This window comes from Geotrypetes seraphini, chromosome 3, assembly GCF_902459505.1.
Source record: "Geotrypetes seraphini chromosome 3, aGeoSer1.1, whole genome shotgun sequence".
Taxonomy (NCBI): Eukaryota; Metazoa; Chordata; class Amphibia; order Gymnophiona; family Dermophiidae; genus Geotrypetes; species Geotrypetes seraphini.
Window position 1 is genome coordinate 211,031,080 of NC_047086.1, and position 19,780 is coordinate 211,050,859.

At 45.3% G+C, this 19,780-nt stretch overlaps 1 protein-coding gene across 4 annotated transcripts in view; it reads left to right on the forward strand.

Moving 5' to 3' along the window:
• DCTN2 (dynactin subunit 2) overlaps positions 1-17,022 on the forward strand; it is a 133,454-nt gene extending 116,432 nt beyond the window's left edge. For all 4 annotated transcript variants that reach the window (XM_033937476.1, XM_033937477.1, XM_033937478.1 and 1 more), the window contains 4 exons: positions 1,884-1,955; positions 3,912-4,014; positions 15,821-15,912; positions 16,401-17,022. In XM_033937476.1, the coding sequence (XP_033793367.1) occupies positions 1,884-1,955; positions 3,912-4,014; positions 15,821-15,912; positions 16,401-16,487 (354 nt within the window). In that variant the 3' untranslated portion in view covers positions 16,488-17,022. The remainder of the gene's footprint in view (positions 1-1,883; positions 1,956-3,911; positions 4,015-15,820; positions 15,913-16,400) is intronic.
• The last annotated feature ends 2,758 nt before the right edge of the window (positions 17,023-19,780 follow it).

Here is a 19,780-nt window from a genome sequence, read left to right on the forward strand (position 1 = left end):
TTAGGAATATTTTTTCTTCCTGAATTATTTATATCGCTGTTTTATGGAATTTTTAGCCATTGGAGATCTTTTTGTCAGAATCTTTGGTATAGGGCAGCGATGGCGAACCTATGGCACGCGTGCCAACTGTGGCACGCGGGAAGGTCCGCAATTAAGATATGCAGCGCAGCGGGAGGCGAGTGTGCCTGTGTCTGCTTTGCAGCTCACCTGGCAACAGGGCCGGACTGGCCATTGGGAGGACCGGGCAATGTCCTGGTGGGCCGCGGCCCATCCTCCTGTGCTGGCTGCAGTCCTGTGAGTGGATGTTTAGCCTGCCTGTCTTCCCCTTAGTATCCTATGAGCCAGGCAGTGTGTGAGGGGGAAGTGGGGGGAGGAAGAGAAGCTTCACACTGAGTCTGTCACAGGAACTCAGTGAGGCTGTAGTGTGACTCCACATGTGACATCTGTAATCAGGAACAGTTCCTAGTGCTCCCATGCTAGAGAGATGAGGATATGGATCTTCTCTCCCCCCCCCCCCTCCATGTCCCATCTTCTCTCTCTCCCCTAAATTCATTAAATTGAATGAAATCATTAAAACATTATAAATTGCCAATAAATTGAAATGAAAACCAAAGGATTGTGAATCAAATTGATTCTCTGACAATACAAAGATTCGAACCTTTAAAAATTATGTTACATAGTTCAGGCAACTTTATAAAGAGTTTTTAGATACTAAAATCTTGTTATTAAGGTTTAATTGACGTGCTGGCACTTTGAGGAAATTCTTTGGTTTTGTGCGGCAGTTTGGGCACTCGGGCTCAAAAAGGTTAGCCATCACTGGTATAGGGTATTAAAATAGCCAATGTACGAAATTACTAAGGAATGAATTAGAATGTTAATTGTAGACAGATTTAAAAGACATGAGATGGACCAAATCATGCGTAATTTGTAGAAAGTGCGTTGAACAATTGAGATCTGTGGTTGGTACATAAGTTTGCTGTCGAGGACTATTCCTAATAGTTTTAGAGTAGGCCTCCTGCTAGATGTTTGTTGGATTTTGGCTGGTGGGCGTCATTCTGTCCTTGTCACATGGTGTTTCTATCTGCATGTAGTTTTATTAAAATCCAATCTTTCAACATGATTTCAGGAACAGAATGGAGAGAATCCATAGCTTGGGAAAAGCCACAGTTTAATTCCAGCACAGTTGAGGTGGTTTGTGCTCAATGCTGGCTGTGTCTTGTTAGTCTGGGAATTCCAGCACTGTTGACATGTGACAGCAAGTTTGGTTGTGCTGCTCTTAGTTGTTTGCATGGTGGCAACGGGTCTCGTTTATTAACATATACAGGATGGACTAGGGTTCTATATAAGAGCTTAGAAAAGAAGCATAGAGACAGTTATGATTCTGTAAGGACCTATTCTGAGCATGTGAATAAAATGTATAATATTTAGTAATTCTTTCTTGTTATATACCATAAAATTCTGAGCTGTTTACAATAATTACATAAACACTTCATAAAACACCATCATCACAAACATTATGTATAAAATGCTAACCTGCTGCTTACCAATCATCTAAGCATTTATTATTTACGAGAAATCTCTGTAACCCTTTAATTGGCAGATACTTTATGTAACTTGATGTTGAACGAGAGCAACAGTGCCAAGGTAACAGGCATTTGGAAATGCAGATAACCCATAAGATCCATAGAAAACACAAGTTGCTTCTGAGCAACAATGCCAATAAAGGGTTAAATTTTTAAAAAAGTTAGCTTCCTCTTAAAATCTTTTAGATTAAAATCTTTTAGAATCACATTTCAACCTCAACTCGAGCAGGGATGAGGGAAGTAGTAAGCTAAGGGGGAAACCTTGGAGGGTTTGTCTCATTCTCACATTTTGATTTCAAGAGTGTCCTGGGGAAGGTGAATGAGATTGCAAAGCACAAGGCAGCTATCGAAGATGCAGAAACACAGAGTAAGGTAAGCATAGTATCTCTGATTGGACATGCAAGGATGGTCTAACATCCTTCTTCAGAGAATCTGACAGCAGATTATTTCTATTACCTGAAAAGAAACAGAGGCTAATGTGATATTTCCTTGAGATATGCTGAATTCCTTTCACATGCCCTGAGGTGTATGAAGTATAGGAGTAGCCTAGTGGTTAAAGCAGGTTGAGTGCAATTCCCATTGTGGCTCGTTATGACTCTGGGCAAGGCACTTAACACTTCAACTTAACACAACACTGCCCCAGGTACAAAATAGGTACATGTCTAAAATACGTAAATTACTTTGATTGTAACCACACACACTCTTTACCTTATAAAAATAATCACAGATCCCTATGAAGGTTTGCTTTTCTTAGAGAACTTTCTGGCTAGTCTGTTTGCTTAGCGTTTAGTGCTGTGTAATAAAACACAATAGGTCCTGAATTTTCTGTTCCCTGAGTCAGCTGTGGAGACAGTGTTCACTACCAAAGGTACCGTATTTTTCGCTCCATAAGACACACTTTTTTTCCACCCAAAAGTGGATGGAAATCTCGGTGCGTCTTATGAAGCGAAGGTACAAATTTTGTTACCCCTCCCCCGTACCATTGTAAAACCTGCCCGCCGCACCTCCTTTCTAAACCCACCCGCCCACTGCTGCTGCATCTCCTTTTTAAACCCACCCGCCAGCTGCTGCCACACCACCTTTTTTTTTTAATCACCCCCTCCCCCAGTCCGTCCATCCTTCTGCCGTCGCCGTGCCCCCTTTTTTATCTGGTGGTCCAGCGTCCAGCCAGCTCCTCATTTCCCGGCCAGCGGCGAAACATCAACAGCGCGGCCATCTGGAGCAAGCTTTATGCTCTCCAGCTCGGTCCTGTGCTGCTTTCCGAATAGCTGCCGTAGGTTCTCGCGGGACTCGCGAGAACTTACGGCAGCCATTTGGAAAGCAGCGCGGGGCCGAGTGGGGAGTGTAAAGCTTGCTCCTGATAGCCACGCTGCTGATTTGTTTCGCCGCTGACCAGGAAATGAGCCCAGAAGAGCGAAGGTTGCCACGGCAGGCAAGGAGGGAGCAAAGCCAGCGGATGGCAGAATTTTAATAGGTACGGGTGGGCTTGACTAGGGCTGGCTGGCTGGCCTGGAGCTTGCTTGCTGGCTGGCTGGCTGGCTTGGAGCTTGCTGGCTGGCTGGTTTGAGGCTGGCTGGCTGGATGGCTGGCTGGTTGGATGGATGGATGGCTTGCTGGATGGCTGGCCTGGGGCTGGCTGGTTGGCCTGGAGCTGGCTGTCTGGCTGGTTTGAGGCTGGCTGGCTGGATGGCTGGCCTGGGGCTGGCTGGTTGGATGGATGGATGGCTTGCTGGATGGCTGGCCTGGAGCTGGCTGGTTGGCCTGGAGCTGGCTGGCTGGCTTGGGGCTGCCTACCATTAGAGGTGCCCTGTACTCTGTCCCGGCCTATCACTAGACCACCACAGGGGGGACAGGGCACACCATTTGGTTCAGAATTTTTTTCTTGGTTTTTCTTCCTTTAGAGGTGGGTGCATCTTATGGTCAGGTGCATCTTATGGTCAGGTGCATCTTATGGAGCGAAAAATATGGTATAAGGCCAAGGGAAGGGGTCATAAAGGCAGGTCATAGTCTGTCATTGCACAATAGCAGCATGTGATGACTACTTTTAGGGGCATCCATGGTTCTGGAATAAACCCTAGTGGGTGGCCCTTAGCTTAAGATTGTTAATGGAATTACTTTACTAAAGTAGGTTGGAAGGGGGGTTATAAAACCAAGGAAAAGCTACTTGGGCAGCAGACCGAGCTGAAAGCTGAAAAGAGCAGGAGAAAGCTGCAGAATGCTATTTAAATTCTCTTTTCAATATACGTCATCATGGTAGTGATGTACCGGTGTTACTCTCCTTAGCTGTATTGCAGTCTGCAGCACCTCAGAGCCTCTCCTCTCTTACAGGTACATCAGCTCTATGACTTGGTGCAGAAATGGGATTCCATGGCAACCACCCTGCCACAGCTGGTACAGAGGCTGGTGTCTGTGAAGCAACTTCATGAGCAAGGTGAGGGCAGCATCTGCATGGCATGGACTTTCCTAGTTGGGATCTGCTGGGTTCTTCCGGCCGAATGGTGTGATATCAGAATGCTGGGCTTAATGGACTATTGATATGATCCGACCCAGCATGGCACACACTTTGTTGTGCTAGTTATTATGCATTTAGGTGAACATTCTCTTATTTGTTTCTCATCTGGAATTTTTCTTTTTTAAAAAATGTCTTTTATTAGAATTTTCAATAATAAAGCCATACACTCAGACAAAATATTCTCTTCTTTATTGTCTCTCCAGACCGGCACAGAAACGGATGGGTTTACACTCCTCTGCCAGCAGGTGGAGACTGAGACACTAACTTTTGACATCAGTACAAGTGGGCTGTGTAGACCCTCTTACAATCAGTCTTTTCTCAGCCTCCAGCAGGTGGAGTGGTCTGTTTATGCAGTCTATACTGAGGTTTGTTAGATTTGGTTAGTGAATCTTTCTTGTCCCTTTGTCTGTCTGAACTGAGCTTGTAGGACCTTCTCGGGAGTCTTACCGTCCTCAGAGATGTTGCACTTGGATGGGTTGAGTCCCTCCCCCCCATTTCCCCTACCTCTCCCAAGTTTTTCTGAATCTAGAGGAACCTCTACTGTACGCCTGGCCACCAGTACTAGCTATGACTACAGTTTTGAGTGCCTGTGGGGTCTGATTTTTTTCTTGATACAGCTGCTTAACTGTGGGAAGAAATAATAAGAAAAATAAAAGACAAAACATAAAAGGAGCTTTATATAAAAAAAATTTTTTAAAAGAGCCCTGAGACCACCGTTTTTCTATGGATTATTTTGCGTGGTTTTTTGGTGCCTTTATTATGAGCGCTTCAAAAAAGCAGAAAAAATGCATTTTATGTGGGATCCATTCCTTGGATGCAGCTGGCGGGTGCTTAAAATGTTCTGGCATCCTCAAGGGAGACCCGGCTTTGGGGCCAACATGCTGGGTTCTCCTTCGTATCATTCATCAGCAGGGGGTGAACCCCGGGCTTCTCTTATTGCCCACACCGGGATTTCGTTAGCGGTCTGTTGGATTCGGTGTTGCGTTTGTTTTCTGCTGACAGTTTATCGACGGCCCTTCCCTCAGTTTTGGCGGGAAGCGGTCTAATTTGCCCACGACCTCGGGCAAACTTCCTCCTGTCTTGGAAAGGCAGAAACAGGTCTTAAATGTGTCTTCTGCTCCTATCATGAATGCTATGTTGCCACCAGAGTATTTTTTCCCCTGATTTGATATTGGCCATGTGCAAGGCTTATTTACATGCAGCTGTGGGTCCTGCTTCAATTCCAGGGGTTACAGAGTCCTCGGTGGAGGGGAAGGGGGGTAGAGTGTCCCTTCCACAACCACCCCATTCAATCTCCTGCTGCAGTTGTCTCTGTTCAGCACCCCTCAGCCATTGTCCAAGCCGCGGGCATTTTGGGATGAGGATTCTTTTCTGGCTGATGAGTTTTCTCCAGATGAGGACTTGAATCTTGGGGAGCTCCTTACAGATCCGTCAGGGGGGGCCTGAATTTTTGGATGGAGACTTTATAGAGGCGCTGGTTTGTGAGGACGTATCTGTGCGCATATTTCACCGGGTTCCAGGTGCTCATTCTTCAGATGTCTTCGGTTTTAGACTTTAAAGAGGAAGCTAAGGACCCTCCTCATGTTGTGTACCCTTTTCTGAGCGGGATCCGGTCAGCATACTGCTCTTTCTCTATGCAGCAGGATATTCGGGATGTAATGCACGCTCAGCGGAAAGTTCCAGATGCACCTTTTCGCATGGCACAGTCCATGGCGCAACTCTATCCCATCCCTAATGGCAATAGAGATGCTTTTAAATCTCCTGTGGTTGATGTTGTGGTCTTGGCTATTGCGCTCAGACATGCCGGTTGAAGGCATTTTGGCCCTGAGAGACCCTCATGACCGTAAAATGGAGGTATTGCTCAAACATTTGATGTGACTGACCAGGTGGCGATTTGTGGCAGTCTAGTGGCCCTGGCTTGTTTCCAGTGGTCTGAGAGAGTTCTTGACCACGAGTCAGCTGACTGGTCCTTAGTGCATCAGGAAGTGGCTAAGATTGAGCTAGGCACTTCATATCTCTCTGATGCCATGTATGACCTTTTGCATGCCTCTACCATGTTCATGGTTCTAGGAGTAGCTACCCACCAAACCCTGTGGCTTCAGGGTGGGTCGGCGGATGAGGTATCTAAGGCTAAGCTCAGTAAGTTTCCCTTTTGAGGCTCCTTTCTGTTTGGGGAGGAGTTCGATAAGCTGATTCAGGCCTTGAGCAACTCTAAAGTGCCCAGGTTACCAGAGGTAGTGGTTCTGCCCAGGGACACTTGCGTGACTTTCAGAGGTACCAATCTGGCCGGGGTGTGACCTCTTTTCCTTCCAGAAGCTGTTTCTTTCAATGCATGCAGACCTTTTGGGGGAGTCGTGACTCCTCCGGGAGTTCTTCTGCCACCCGTCCTGCCCAATGACTCGTTGCAGGTCCTTCTCTCGATTCCAGTTGGAGCCCGGTTTCTAGAGTTTTACCAGGGATGGGCCGAGATTGCCATGAATCAGTGGGTCCTGTTTGCCAACCCTTTAATCGATCAGTTCATCTACTCTCCTTGTAAGGGGACTTGGAAGAAGAGGGCCTTTCGCCAGACACTGCTCAGGTTGCTGGACCTTAAAGCGGTAGTCCCAGTGCCTCCTCAGGAGATTAGCACTGGCAGGTACTCCATTTACTTCGTGGTGCCCAAGAAAGAGGGTTTTTTTCAGCCCATTTTGGATCTCAAAGGAGTCAACAGGGCTCTAGGTTCCCTCTTTTTGGACGGAAACCATAAAATCTGTAATTCTGATAGTCTAGCCTGGGGAATTTCTGATTTCTCTCGACCTGACTGAGGCCAACCTGCATGTTCCCAATCGGGCTTCCCATCAGCGATTCTTCGCTTTGCGATTTTGGGAGAGCATTATCAGTTCTGTGTGCTTCCCTTTGGCTGACGATAGTGTCGCAGACCTTCACCAAGATTATGGTTGTGGTGGCAGTGACCTTGCGCAAGGAGGGCATTCTGGGTCACCCCTATCTGGACGACTGCTTGATTTGCGCCAAGTCATTTCAGGAGAGTTCCCGAGTTATGTCTCAGGTTGTGGAGTTCCTGCAGTCCCAGGGCTGGGTGGTTAACCTGTCCAAGAGCCGGTTGACTCTGTCTCAGCGTTTGGAGTATTTCGGCGTTCTGTTCAACACCAGTTTGGGGGGAGTGTTCCTTCCAGAAGCCAGGGTGTGCAAACTGCAATCACAGATTCGATTCCTGATGGCTTGTCACTGCCCTTGTTCACAGGACTTTCTGCAGGTCTTTGGGTCGATGGCGGCCTCCTTGGAAGTAGTCAGGAGGGCTCGGACTCACATACGTCCTCTTCAGTAAGTGCTTCTTCGGTGGTGGTCACCACAGATTCACGACTCTGGATTCTCCCATTCCTCTTCGGGAGTTAGTTTTTTGCAGCCTGTGCTGGTGGCTACAATCTTCCAATCTGATTCAGGGAGTGAACCTAGATCAGCCCGAGTGGACAGTGCTTCTCACTAATGCCAATCTCCTTGGTTGGGGGTCTTAGTGCCTCAGTCGCTTGGCTCAGGGCAACTGGTCGCCAGTGAAGGCGTCCTGGTCGATCAGTGTTGTAGAGACAAGAGCCATTTGGCTAGCATTGGTGGAATTCCGGTCCTTGCTGGAGGGCAAGTCAGTTCGAGTTCTCTCAGATAATGCCATGGTAGTAGCCTATGTCAGTTGTCAGGGGGGGGGCGCCAAGAGTCATCTTGTGGTGGTGGAGCCTCCTCATGAAGTGGACGGAGGCTTATCTTCTGGACATTTCGGCCTCCCACATAGCCGGTGTGGATAATGTCCAGACGGACTTTCTCAGTCATCATGCTCTGGATCCCGTTAAGTGGTGTCTAGGGCTGGAAGCCTTTAAGTTGATTGTTCAGGCCTAGAGTTGGCTGATTATGGACCTCATGACCATGAGTGTCAACGCAAAAGCAACGAGGTTCTTCAGTCAATGCAGGAATTGCCAGGCCAAGGGGTTGGGACGCTCTAGTGCAGGCTTAGCTGATGACAGGCCTGCTTTATGTCTTTCCATCATGGCCTCTGGTGACCAGAGTTCTTCTTCGGATTGCCTGACATGCAGACCGTGTGATCCCAGTGGCTCTGAATTGGCCCAGGTGCCCGTGGTATGTAGATCTGGTTCGTCTGCTTGTGGCAGATCCTCTCCTGCTGTCCCTCTCGCCCGATCTTCTGACTCGGGGGTCCCATTCAAATTTTTGACTAGGGTCCCTTTTGTCTTACGGCTTTACTCTTGAAAGGGCTCGCCTAAGCAAGAAGGGATATTCAGATTCTGTGATCTCCACTTACCTCTCGGGATTATCTGCGTGTTTGGCGTCTTTGAGGAGTGGTGTTCTGAGTGGTGGGTTGAGCCCCTCCGTGCGGCTTTGCCTCACATCTTGGAGTTTCTGCAGGGTGGCCTGGAGCACGACCTCGCCTGGTCCTCTCTTAGGATACAGATTGCCACATTATCTTTCTTTCGCGGTCTCTTGCATGGTTGGTGGTTGGTGTCTTATCCAGATGCAATTAGATTACTGAGAGCTGTGAAATTGCTCCAGCCCTCTAGTAGGCTGTCAATTCCTGTCTGGGATCCCAATCTGGTTCTTTCTATGCTCGTTCGTCCTCCATTTGAACCTCTTGGTTTCTGCATGTTGAAGGACCTTACTCTTAGGGCAGTCTTCCTGATGGCCATCACTTCCATGAGATGCATGTCTGAGCTTCAGGTTTTCTTTTGTAGGCCACCTTTCCTGGAGTTCTCTCAGGAACAGGTCATGCTGCAGCCTGTTTGCTGAAGGTGGTTTCACCTTTTCATGTCACCCAGTCCGTGGTCCTCCCAGTCTTGGGTATTTGTGAGGGCTCTTTGGCGCAGAGACAGTTGTGCAAGCTCTTATGTTCAGTAGACTCAGGAGTTCCGGAAATCGGATTGTCTTTTTGTCCTTTTAGCAGGTCCTTGTAAGGGGACAGTGCTTCCAAAGCTACCATTGCATGTTGTATCAGTGAGACTTTCGCTTCGGCATACGTTCTTCAAAAAATGTCTTCTAGAATTTCTCAAGGTTCATTCCACTTAGGGTCAGGCAGCTTCTTGGCTTAAGTCTTCTCTTGTGCCTCCGGTGGATATCTGTAAAGCTGCAGTTTGGTCTTCTCTCCATTCCTTTGAGCGACACTACTGTGTGGACATTCAGGCGTGTCGGGACGCAGTGTTCGGTGAGTGTGTGCTAGTGGTAGCCCTTCGGGCATCCCACCCCAATGGGTACTGCTTTGGTATGTCCTGTCCATTTCTGTGCCGGTTTCGAAGGATGATAAAGAAGTTCGGTCCTTACTTGCTAATTTTCTTTCTTAGTCCTTCCAGACCGTGTTATTCAATGTTTTTTGGAAAGAGTACTTTTTTTTCTGCGGGTGTTGGTTGTTGGGGAGTTACAAAGGAAGCAGCTTTTGGTTCATCTGGTTTAGCTGGCTGAAGGTTCTAATCAGTATCCAACAGTGTTTTCCGGGCCCGTTTAGGATAAGCTTATGTCTTCTTTATGTGAATATGGAGTCATATGTTTTGGAATAAGCCCTATAAATTTCTGCTTGGCTATTCATAAAGACTGGTTGTAAGAAGGGCTACAAAGCCCATTTGTACTGATGTCAAAAGTTGATACCTGCTGGCAGAGGAGTGTTAACCCATCTGTTTCTGTGCTTGTCTGGAGGACTAAAAGAAAGGAAATTAGCAGGTAAGGACCTAATTTCTCTGTATGGAATTTCAACTTGCCTCTCTCCCTTGGCTTGTCCCAAGCTACTCACTACAGGGGCTTTGTCATCAGATTCTGGGTGTTTGAAGACAGTTTGAAGGTCTGTGTGGTATGAAGAAAATAGTTAGCCTGGATATATATTATCTTATCTGATAAATGTTCCTCTCACGCTTCCCACTATGCTTTCTTGAATTCTGATACCATTTTTGCTCCCCCAATTCTGCTCCTTGCATTAATGCCTCCCTTTCTTTTCAAATTCCTGCTGACCTCCTTCCAGTCAGCTCTCTCCCTTCCAAAAAATATTTTTTCAACATCTCTCTAGGAGTCACTGAGAACACCTGAGGAAAGTTCAAGAACCGCAAATTATTATTCCAAGAACTATTTTCCAATAATTCTTTTTCTTCTCAAGTTAGTATTATCTTTAATTATAGCTTCATGTGTTTGACGTATCTTGCTTAGATCCTTATCATATTTATCAAACCAAAGTTTTGAAGAATCTATTTCAACTTTTATCTCTTTCAGTTCTTTCGTCCAGACATTGAATTTGGGGACATAAAGATTTCCCCAGATTAGCAACTAAGGGCTATATTCACTAAACCTTCTGATCATGTACCGACGATTGCAAAACCAGGCTAATCATAAAACAATGGTAAATCAAGGACTTCTTAGACTCCTCCCTAAGGAAGTCCCTGATTGGCTCAGGCGCCTCAGGCTCCTCCCCAGGGAGAAGCCCAAAGCACCTGAGCCAATCAGGGCCTAAAGCCCGCATTCACCGTCAGAGGAAGCCAGGAGCAGGAGGGACTGAGCAACCCTCCTGCTCCCAACTTTTTATGGGTCAGGGGGTGAGGGGTGGCCGGAGGGGTGGTCCGGGTCAGGGGGGTCCGATGGCAGGAGGGAGTTGGCATCCCTCCTGCCATTAATTTGATGGTGGCGGGTGGGGCATCTGGTGGCATATCTAAGTTGGGGGCGGGGGGTTCAGCAGGGAGTGCCGATGGCGGTGGGGAGGAAGGGAGCCCTGACAGCAGTGAGCACTGAGCAATTGAGTCGGGAAGTTTGCATGCAAATGATTTACATGCAAACTTAATAGTGAATCAATCACTGTTGGAAAATCGGCCAGAGAATCGGTCAACAGCGATTGAGTCAGTATTGTTAGTAAATCTAGGCCTAAGTCCCATAAAGAGTCAAGAGGAACTTCAGGAGGTTTAATTAAAGAAAACTTTTGCAATTGTAAAGTTTGTCTGCTTACCAATCTGTATTTCCTCCCAATTATCTCCATTGGAATCCAACTCCCTCTCAGAAATTTGTAAACTCGTAGAATCCTTTGATGATCCGTCCTGCAATCGAGAAAAATCCAGGCCCACTGATGTTTCCACTCGAGCCTCTGGGTCAGGAACTGTCATCAACATCGGTGTGTCCTGATCCCGCTGCGGGGAACTGGCATTCTGCGGCTGATGGGAAGGAGCTTTATAGTCGGGACTCAGCGTGGTATCCAGCTCAGGGAGATCTGCCGTACTTCTGCTCCATGCCAGCGTCTCCAGTGGGCCTCCCTCTGATGTCATCTTGGTTTGCAGCCTTCTCAAAAGGTTTTCCAGCGAACCTGAAGCCATGGGCTTAGGGCACCCGAGGCGGCTGCGGCACTCCTTCCCTGTCGCTTTGACATTAAAGAAAAGGTTTCCTGGAGCCCCAGGACCACACTAAACAGAAGAAAATCAAGAGAAGACCTGCCACACATCAGTTGAGTTCAGCCATCTTGGATCCGTTCCCCAAGTCAAACTGCTCTTATTGACCTACAATTGCATTCACTCTGTAGCTCTTCAGTCTCTGTCCTCCCTTATTTTTCCCTATACCCTTCCCTAAGAACTCCGATTCTCAAGCAAGTCTCTCTTGTCTGTGCCCTATTCCTCCAGTGATAACTCCAGACTACATCCCTTTTCTCTTGCTGGAACAGACTGCCTGAATCAGTACATCAAGTCCTGTCCCTGGCAGTATTCAACTCCAGACTAAAAGCCCACTTTTTCAAGGTTACTTTTAATTCATAACCACCTTTTCTTAAAACACCCACTGTAGCCTCCTTGTGACCCTGGGCAGCTCACTTAGCACTCCATTGCTTCAGGTGCAAGACTTAGATTGTGAGCCTGCTAGGGACAAAGATGGTATCTGCATATAATGTGTACAGTGCTGCATATGCCTAGTAGTGCTAAAGAAATGATTAATAGTTGTACTCCAGGAAGGCAATTAAAATTCACCTCTTCCCCTGCCCCTCTATGAGAGTGTGCTGATCCAAATTCCCCTAACCTTCTGACGAAGTGTCCTGACCCTCAAGGCTCAAACACTATGCGCTTCGTCCCATGTCAGACTATACCATGTTTTCTCATGCAATATTCTTCCACACTTTGTCATACTTATTCACCATCATACACTAGACCAGGGGTGTCAGTCGGTTCTTGAGGGCCGCAATCAGTGTTCCCTCTAAGCGGGCGGGTGTTGTGAGCAAACTTTTTTCACCGTGAGCCAAAAATATCGGGCGCCAGCAAGTTATGAGCCAACTCGCCCGATTCTCCTCTCGCCGCCCTGCCATCTGCCGTACGCCTCTTCCGATCGTGCGCTGTGACGAGAAACGTGTGCGCTGCGATGTAATATTTTGTGCGCCAGCGCACGCCAGCGCAGCTTAGCGGGAACACTGGTTCAAATGGTTTTATTTATTTCCCCAAATTTATTTTTGTTATACGCATTGAAAATATTTGATATTGCGTTTAAATCAAAATCTCAATAAACTTGAAACGAGTGCCCGTGAGATTGTGGGAGGGTTAAATACTCAAAACTTAGAAGTTTTTGCTACGCCAGCTTTCTGGTATCTTTACATACAGTGGCGTACCTAGCATATGTAACATCCGGGGCCCATCATTTTTTGGCACCCCCCCCCATCTGTAAGAAAAACATGATTTTTAGTAACAAACCACACGTCACACATGAGTACCTAGGAAAAGGCAGCATCTTACATATTGCAGTGAGCAGTACATCAATACACCCATTGTAAAACTAAACAAGCCAGACCAGCACAGATCAATCCTACACCGTCAATCCTAACAGAAAACCATGTCTTTCGAACACACAGAACACAGAAAACACCTTCGCCTAGTAAGGAATATGTAATCACAAACTAACCCCTCCCTCTTTTACAAAACTGTAGTGTGGATTTTAGCTACGGAGGTAACAGCTCTGATGCTCATAAAATTCTGAGCATCAGAGCTGCTACCACCAAGGCTGGTGCTAAAAACGCTTCACAGTTTTGTAAAAGGGGGGATAAAATAAAAATACATAGACAAAGGTTAAATTGAACCAGCAAGAAGCTGGACTCTGCATACAATGCTTCACAGAAACAGTGACACATGTCTCCTAAAGCAATAAATAAATAGAAATTTTTTTCTACCTTTGTCTTCTGTGGTTTCTCCTTTCCTCATCTTCTTGTAACTCTCTTCCTTCCATCCACTGTCTGCCGTCTCTCTTCCCCTATATGGCATCTTCTCTCCTTCTATGCCCCTTCCAGAAACTGTATGCCTCCCCCTTCCATCTCTCCTTTCACCCCATTGGTCTGGCATCTCTCTCCTCGCCTTCCCTCTCCCACACCTCTCCTCATAGTCTGGTATCTCCCCTTCCCTGATTCTCTGGCATCTCTCTCCTTTCCTTTTCTTCCATCTTTCGCTCCCCCTCCATGCTCTCACATCTCCCCCTTCCTTTTCCCTTAGACTGGCATACCTTCCTCCTACGCTCCAAGCCCTGGCATCTCCTTTAATTCCCTCCCTCATCTTCCTTCTCCCTCCAGCTGGGTACCGCAACACTCTTCCCTGCAGCTCTGCACTTCCCCACAATTGCCATGCTTCGGTTCCTCTTCTTCCTTCCTTCCTCCCCCCCCCCCGCGGGACCCTGCGGCACCATCAACTCTTACTCCCTCTAATGTCGGCCCTGCAGCTCCAGACTTCCTCGCACCTTCTCCCCTCCCCCTTTGGATCGCTATTATTTTAAATGTTATAGCCGCGGAGCTGTATCCATCAGTGGAGATGTCTAACCTCGGCCTGCCCCGGAACTCTTACTGCAACAGTGACTTCCTGTTCCTGCCTAGACGGGCGGCTGCTGCAGTAAGAGTTCCGGGGCAGGCCGAGGTTAGACATCTCCACTGATGGATACAGCTCCGCGGCTATAACATTTAAAATAATAGCGATCCAAAGGGGGAGGGGAGAAGGTGCGAGGAAGTCTGGAGCTGCAGGGCCGACATTAGAGGGAGTAAGAGTTGATGGTGCCGCAGGGTCCCGCGGGGGGGGGGGGGGAGGAAGGAAGGAAGAAGAGGAACCGAAGCATGGCAATTGTGGGGAAGTGCAATCCCCCCAATGCGTCCCCTTACCTTACCGACGCGTGTGTGCGCTGTGAAGAGAAACTTTGCGCTGCGATGTAATATTTTGTGCGTGAGCGCAGGCCAACGCAGCTTAGCGGGAACACTGGCCGCAATCCAGTCCGGTTTTCAAGATTTCTCCAATGAATATGTATGAGATCTATTTGTATGCACTGCTTTCATTGAATGCTAATAGATCTCATGCATATTCATTGGGGAAATCCTGAAAACCTAACTGGATTGTGGCCCTCGAGGACCGACTTTGACACCTGTGCACTAGTCTATACTTTACTATTCACCATATTTACAATACTATGCTTGCCATACTATATTTACCATGCTACAATCTTTCATACCATGTTTGCCACTCAATGCTTACTGTACTGTCTTCCATGCTGTGCATACTTGCCTTACCATTTTTGCCGAGTTGAGTCTCAATTTGTCAGCCATGCTTCTAATGTTATGTCTGCCATGCTATGTTCTGCCATTCTACGCTCACCGCACTATGTCTCACCATATCGAGTTTTGTCATTTTATGTTTACCATGCTTTAACTGTTTTACCATCTCTATCAGACAATGATTGCCTTGCTATTTTCTATCATACTATGTCTGAGAGTATGGTGCAGGCGTTATAACTACAGCCTCCGCACCCTGTGGTTCTAGATTCAGGCTCACGTTGTTCCCTGTGACCCTGAGCTGACCACTTGGTCCCTGCCATTGCCCGGGTACATTATATAGATTATAAGCCCGCCGGGACAGACAGAGAAAAATGCCGAGTACCTGAATAAATTCATGTAAATCATTCTGAGCTCCCCTGGGAGAATGAAAATTGAATGAATAAATAAATAGTATTAGAATTTTCTCTTCCTAAGACTGGTGGAAAGGCTATGGTTACTTTTACCAACAGATTTAACCCACTCTTTGAGAGAAAGGTATACACATACTTTCCTTTTGAAAATTATCTGGAGAGAACATAGCAGAGGATGTACCTGCTTTCTCTCTTGAGACATTTCCTGTTTATAATAGGAGCTCTCAACTGAGTACTCAGGACATACATATCCAATCTGGTTTTCAGGATATCCATGATAAATATGCATGAAACAGATTTGCATGCACTTCTTTCATTATATGCAAAATTGTTTTATGCATATTTATCATGGATATCCTGAAAATCACACTAGCAAGGTGTGGTTCAAGGACTGGGTTGAAAACCCCTGATTTAGAACATATATATATAGGTCTTGAAAATCCAGCTCCATACCCTGTTCTCTTGTTTCAGAATTTCCATTATGAGGTCTTATGCCCTAGCTCAGTTCGGTCCTCGAGAGCCACAGGCATGTTGGGTTTTCAGGATATTTTGATAAGCGGGTTTTCAGGATATCCACAATGAATATGCATGAGATAGATTTGCATCTCAAGGAGGCAGTGCAATGCAAATCCATCTCGTATATATTCATTGTGGATATCCTGAAAACCTGACCTGCATGTGGCTCTCGAGGACTGGAATTGCCTACCCCTGCCCTAGCTGGATAGGTAAGGCATAAGACCTATGGCGTTTTCTTTATTTGGCCTAAATAATCCCATATTGCTTTGCACTGCCTTGTTTCTTTCAGCAATGCAGTTTGGGCAGCTTCTGACTCACCTGGACACTACACAGCAGATGATTGCAAACTCCTTGAAGGACAATGCAACAGCATTAACACAGGTATGTAATATTTATTGAGGGGCAAGTGCCACCAGAGGCTCTGTGATTGGACGAATCTTGATTATTCTTATCTAGTGTTGTGAAAATATGTAGGACCAGTGAGAGATGTATGTATGTGAGGTCACCAAATAGAAGCACACTGTGTTACCAGTGTCCCGCATCACTTGTAAAAGTGTGGGGAGAACAAATTAGGACTTGTAAAATTCATTGATTACCGGTACATTGGCAACAGAAAGCTCTGTTAAATTAGTCTTGTGTTCAAAATGTTTCCCAAGCCACTTAATAGTTCAAAATCTGGTATTCCAGCCCTATGCTATATTAAAGGGGGAAAGGAAGTGCCATTTCCCAGTAATAGTTGGATAGAGTGAGATGCAAGTGGTCAATGACAGAGCTAGGATCAGAACTAAAGCTCAGGGAGATGAAGGGACCTGCTCCTAGATCATATGAAAGGAACAGCTTTCTCGTACAACTTTGTTTTACTTCAACAGGTTCAGAAAACCATGAAAGAGAACTTGGCTGCTGTAGAAGATAACTTTGTCAGCATTGACTCCAGGATTAAAAAACTTCCTAAATAAATCGGCAAAAGTGAGGGATGGCATTATCATATCAAACACTGCAAACACCAAAAAAATGGCGGCTGGCCTCGAAGAACCAGTGGCAAGATGGACCTGTTCATAGTTGGAACTTCTGTTTGTTTCCTTAAAGAAAAATGTTATAATAAAATTGTAAACAGATATAATTTCCATTTTAGACTAAGGAGAGTTCAGAGCCTGGGAATAAAGAGGGATTGGTTTCTATCTTAGGAGATGGGGAAGTGGTAACTTTTGCCCCCTATAACCACCATGCACCATGATTTAATTTATGTAGAAGCACTTTCATTAGAGCTAAGGATGGAAAAATTGGTTCTTGTATATTATGCTTGTACACTTTCCTCTCAGAAATCAGACTTATCTGCTCCAGTAGCCTTAAAATCCCAGCATGTTTTGCTCAAGGAGCTATGGAGAGACCAAATGAAATTGCTGTATTTAAAATGTTTTACTTTTTGTTGTTGTTGGTAGGATAAGACTTGAGAAATATCCAATACATTGGGGTCTGATACCTTCTCTTGGACTTTTTGACCTGTTTTTAGATGCTCTTTGTATGTGAAGCTTTCTGATCCTCAGTAACATAACTAAGAAGGGAGTTGGAAGGTCACTGTTAATTGTTTGTACAATACTAAGTATCTTATATCTCCACAGCATCGTAGTGTATATGAGGTCTGTTCAAAAAGTTCCAGGACTGATTTTATAAAACTTTATTAAACAATCTTACAACTTATTACATTGAGTCCCCTTCAAAGTACTCCCCTTCCCTACGTATACACTTTCCCAATATCGTTTCCACTTCTGGAAACTGTCCTCAAATGCAGCTTCAGGAATCGCTAAAAGTTACTACATCTAATTTTGCTTTGTCTTCAATGGTGTCAAATCACTTTCCTTTCAGCATGGATTTAAGTTTAGGAAACAAGAAGTAGTCAGCAGGGGCCAAGTCAGGTAAGTAAGGTAGCTGAGGAAGAACTGTCATCGTGTTTGTTGTTGTGGTTCTTCAGGTTGTCGGTCATCAACCATGAAACAAACTTAGTTGCAAAGTGAGGCATCCCCAACTTCTGTTAGAATGTTGTAGCATGAACCAATGGAGATGTTGCATTCCTCTGCCAGTTCTCTAACAGTTGATCGCCAATTAGCGCACACAAGAACCCTCACTTGATCAACATGATCATCATCAGTTGATGTTTGTTTATTTATTTATTCAATTTTCTATACCGTTCTCCCAGGAGAGCTCAGAACGGTTTTACTTGCATTTATTCAGGTACTCAAGCAGTTTTCCTTCTCTGTCCTGGCGGGTTCACAATCTATCTAATGTACCTGGGGCAATGGGGGGATTGAGTGACTTGCCTAAGGTCACAAGGAGCAGCGTGGGTTTGAACCCACAACCTCAGGGTGCTGAGGTCGAAGCTTTAACCACTGTGCCGCACTCTCCCCCCAGCTGATGGTCATCCAGTTTGTGAATCGTCTTCCACTGATTCATGACCACTTTGAAGCATGAATATCGATCAAAACACCTTCCACAACTCATGACTTGTTCCCCATAAGTCACTTTCAACATTTCTTAAGTTTCTTTAGCAGTCTTACCCAATTTAAAACAGAACTTCATGCTGTAACGCTGCTCATTGAAGTCATACATGATGAAAAATAGAAAATACATTTTCACAAAAACTGCTGTCGCTCAGAGATGAAAACAAATATCAACAAATGGAAAAAAGGAGGTTGCTCGTGAGGATTTAAGCTACTCAACGCTGCCTAGTGCATCTCCAAAAGAACTTCCCATTGGTGCACAATTCAAACTGTAGTGGAACTTTTTGAACAGACCTCGTAAGTACTGCAGCAGTCAGTCAAGGTTGGTTGGAAGGGAGATACTCTTCCAGTCATATTTCCAGAAGCAGCTTGGAAATCATGCTAATTCTGATTTTTTTAAACCTTTTGAAGGTAGACTGTATTCTTTCCTTTACATAAAACATAACAGGGGTTATGTCCTCCTGCCAGCAGATTCTGACAGAAAAAAAGGCCAAAGCTGATTTTTGCTCTTTTTACTGGGTTTTATGCAGAATTGCCTCTTCAGTATTCTATGTTAAAACTAAGGCATTTGAAAGCATGGTCATGAATCCAAAGATGAGATGTTACCCTATATCAAGGATACAAATTAAGTAACAGCACTTGTTTTCTGAATTTGATTGCTTGAGAGCCTGTGGTCACTATGGCTTTCCTAGATGGGTTATACACTTTCTCTGAGAACAAGCAGGCATTATAATCTCACATATGGGTGATGTCATCCACAGAACCGTCATAGATGGTCAAAAAGTGTACTGTCACCTTAAAACTTTTAAGACAACCCATATCGTGTATATGCTGGTGCCTTCACACTCAACATCAGCTCACAGGACCTGCAGTTCTTTGTCTTCTGCGTACCTGAGAAGCTATGTTTGAGTCTTTAAGCGCATCACAATTTTCTACTATTTTTTGTGTCTTCCTGTCCTTTTTTTCCTTCAGTTTTTGGTCATAATTTATTTTCTATCATTTCTTCCCCTTTTATCAAAAAAAATTTTATTATTTCCCAACTTCAGGTTTTTCATGTCTTCATGCTCTTTTTGGTCCATTCCCCTGCTGGGAGCGTTGAATTTTATTTTGTTTTTGCTATATCTATCCTTCCATTGAACCCTTTAACTTTGCGTTGATGGTTTTTCCACCAATGTTCAAGGCTTCTAGCTACTTTATTGTTAGTTTAAAAAGGTTTTTTGATCTATTTGGGGTCTTTAATAGTTGTTGGGAGTAGGTATATCTTTTTAGCCTCTAGGGTGGATTTTTTTATATTCTTCATGCAGTTCCTTCCATTTGGACCTGTCACTGTTAAGCCTGGATTTGTACTATTTCCTTTCTGCTTTCGTTAGTTCTCTTAATTCTTAAGTTGTCAGTAAACCAGGGGGAGGAGTATTTGCAGGGATAGTATTTGATCTCTTTGATTGGTGCTAGCCCTTCGTATAGGGTTTTTACCTCAGTCTATGGCAGGCTTGTCAACAAATTCAGAATTGGGTTTTAATGTTTTCAGTAGGTTGGAAAGGCCTGTGAGAGATCCTCTTAAGTTGATGACGTTATCTTCTTATGTTGGGTTTGCTTCCTGGTTGATGGTTGATTTGTTGTATGTGTAGTTGAATGTGATTGGACCATGGTACTGGTTTGGTGGTGCATCCAGGAGTTCCTATGATGAGCGGAGTATCTTTTTGAAGAAAGATTAGGTCTAGGACAGTGTTTTTCAACCTTTTTACACCCATGGA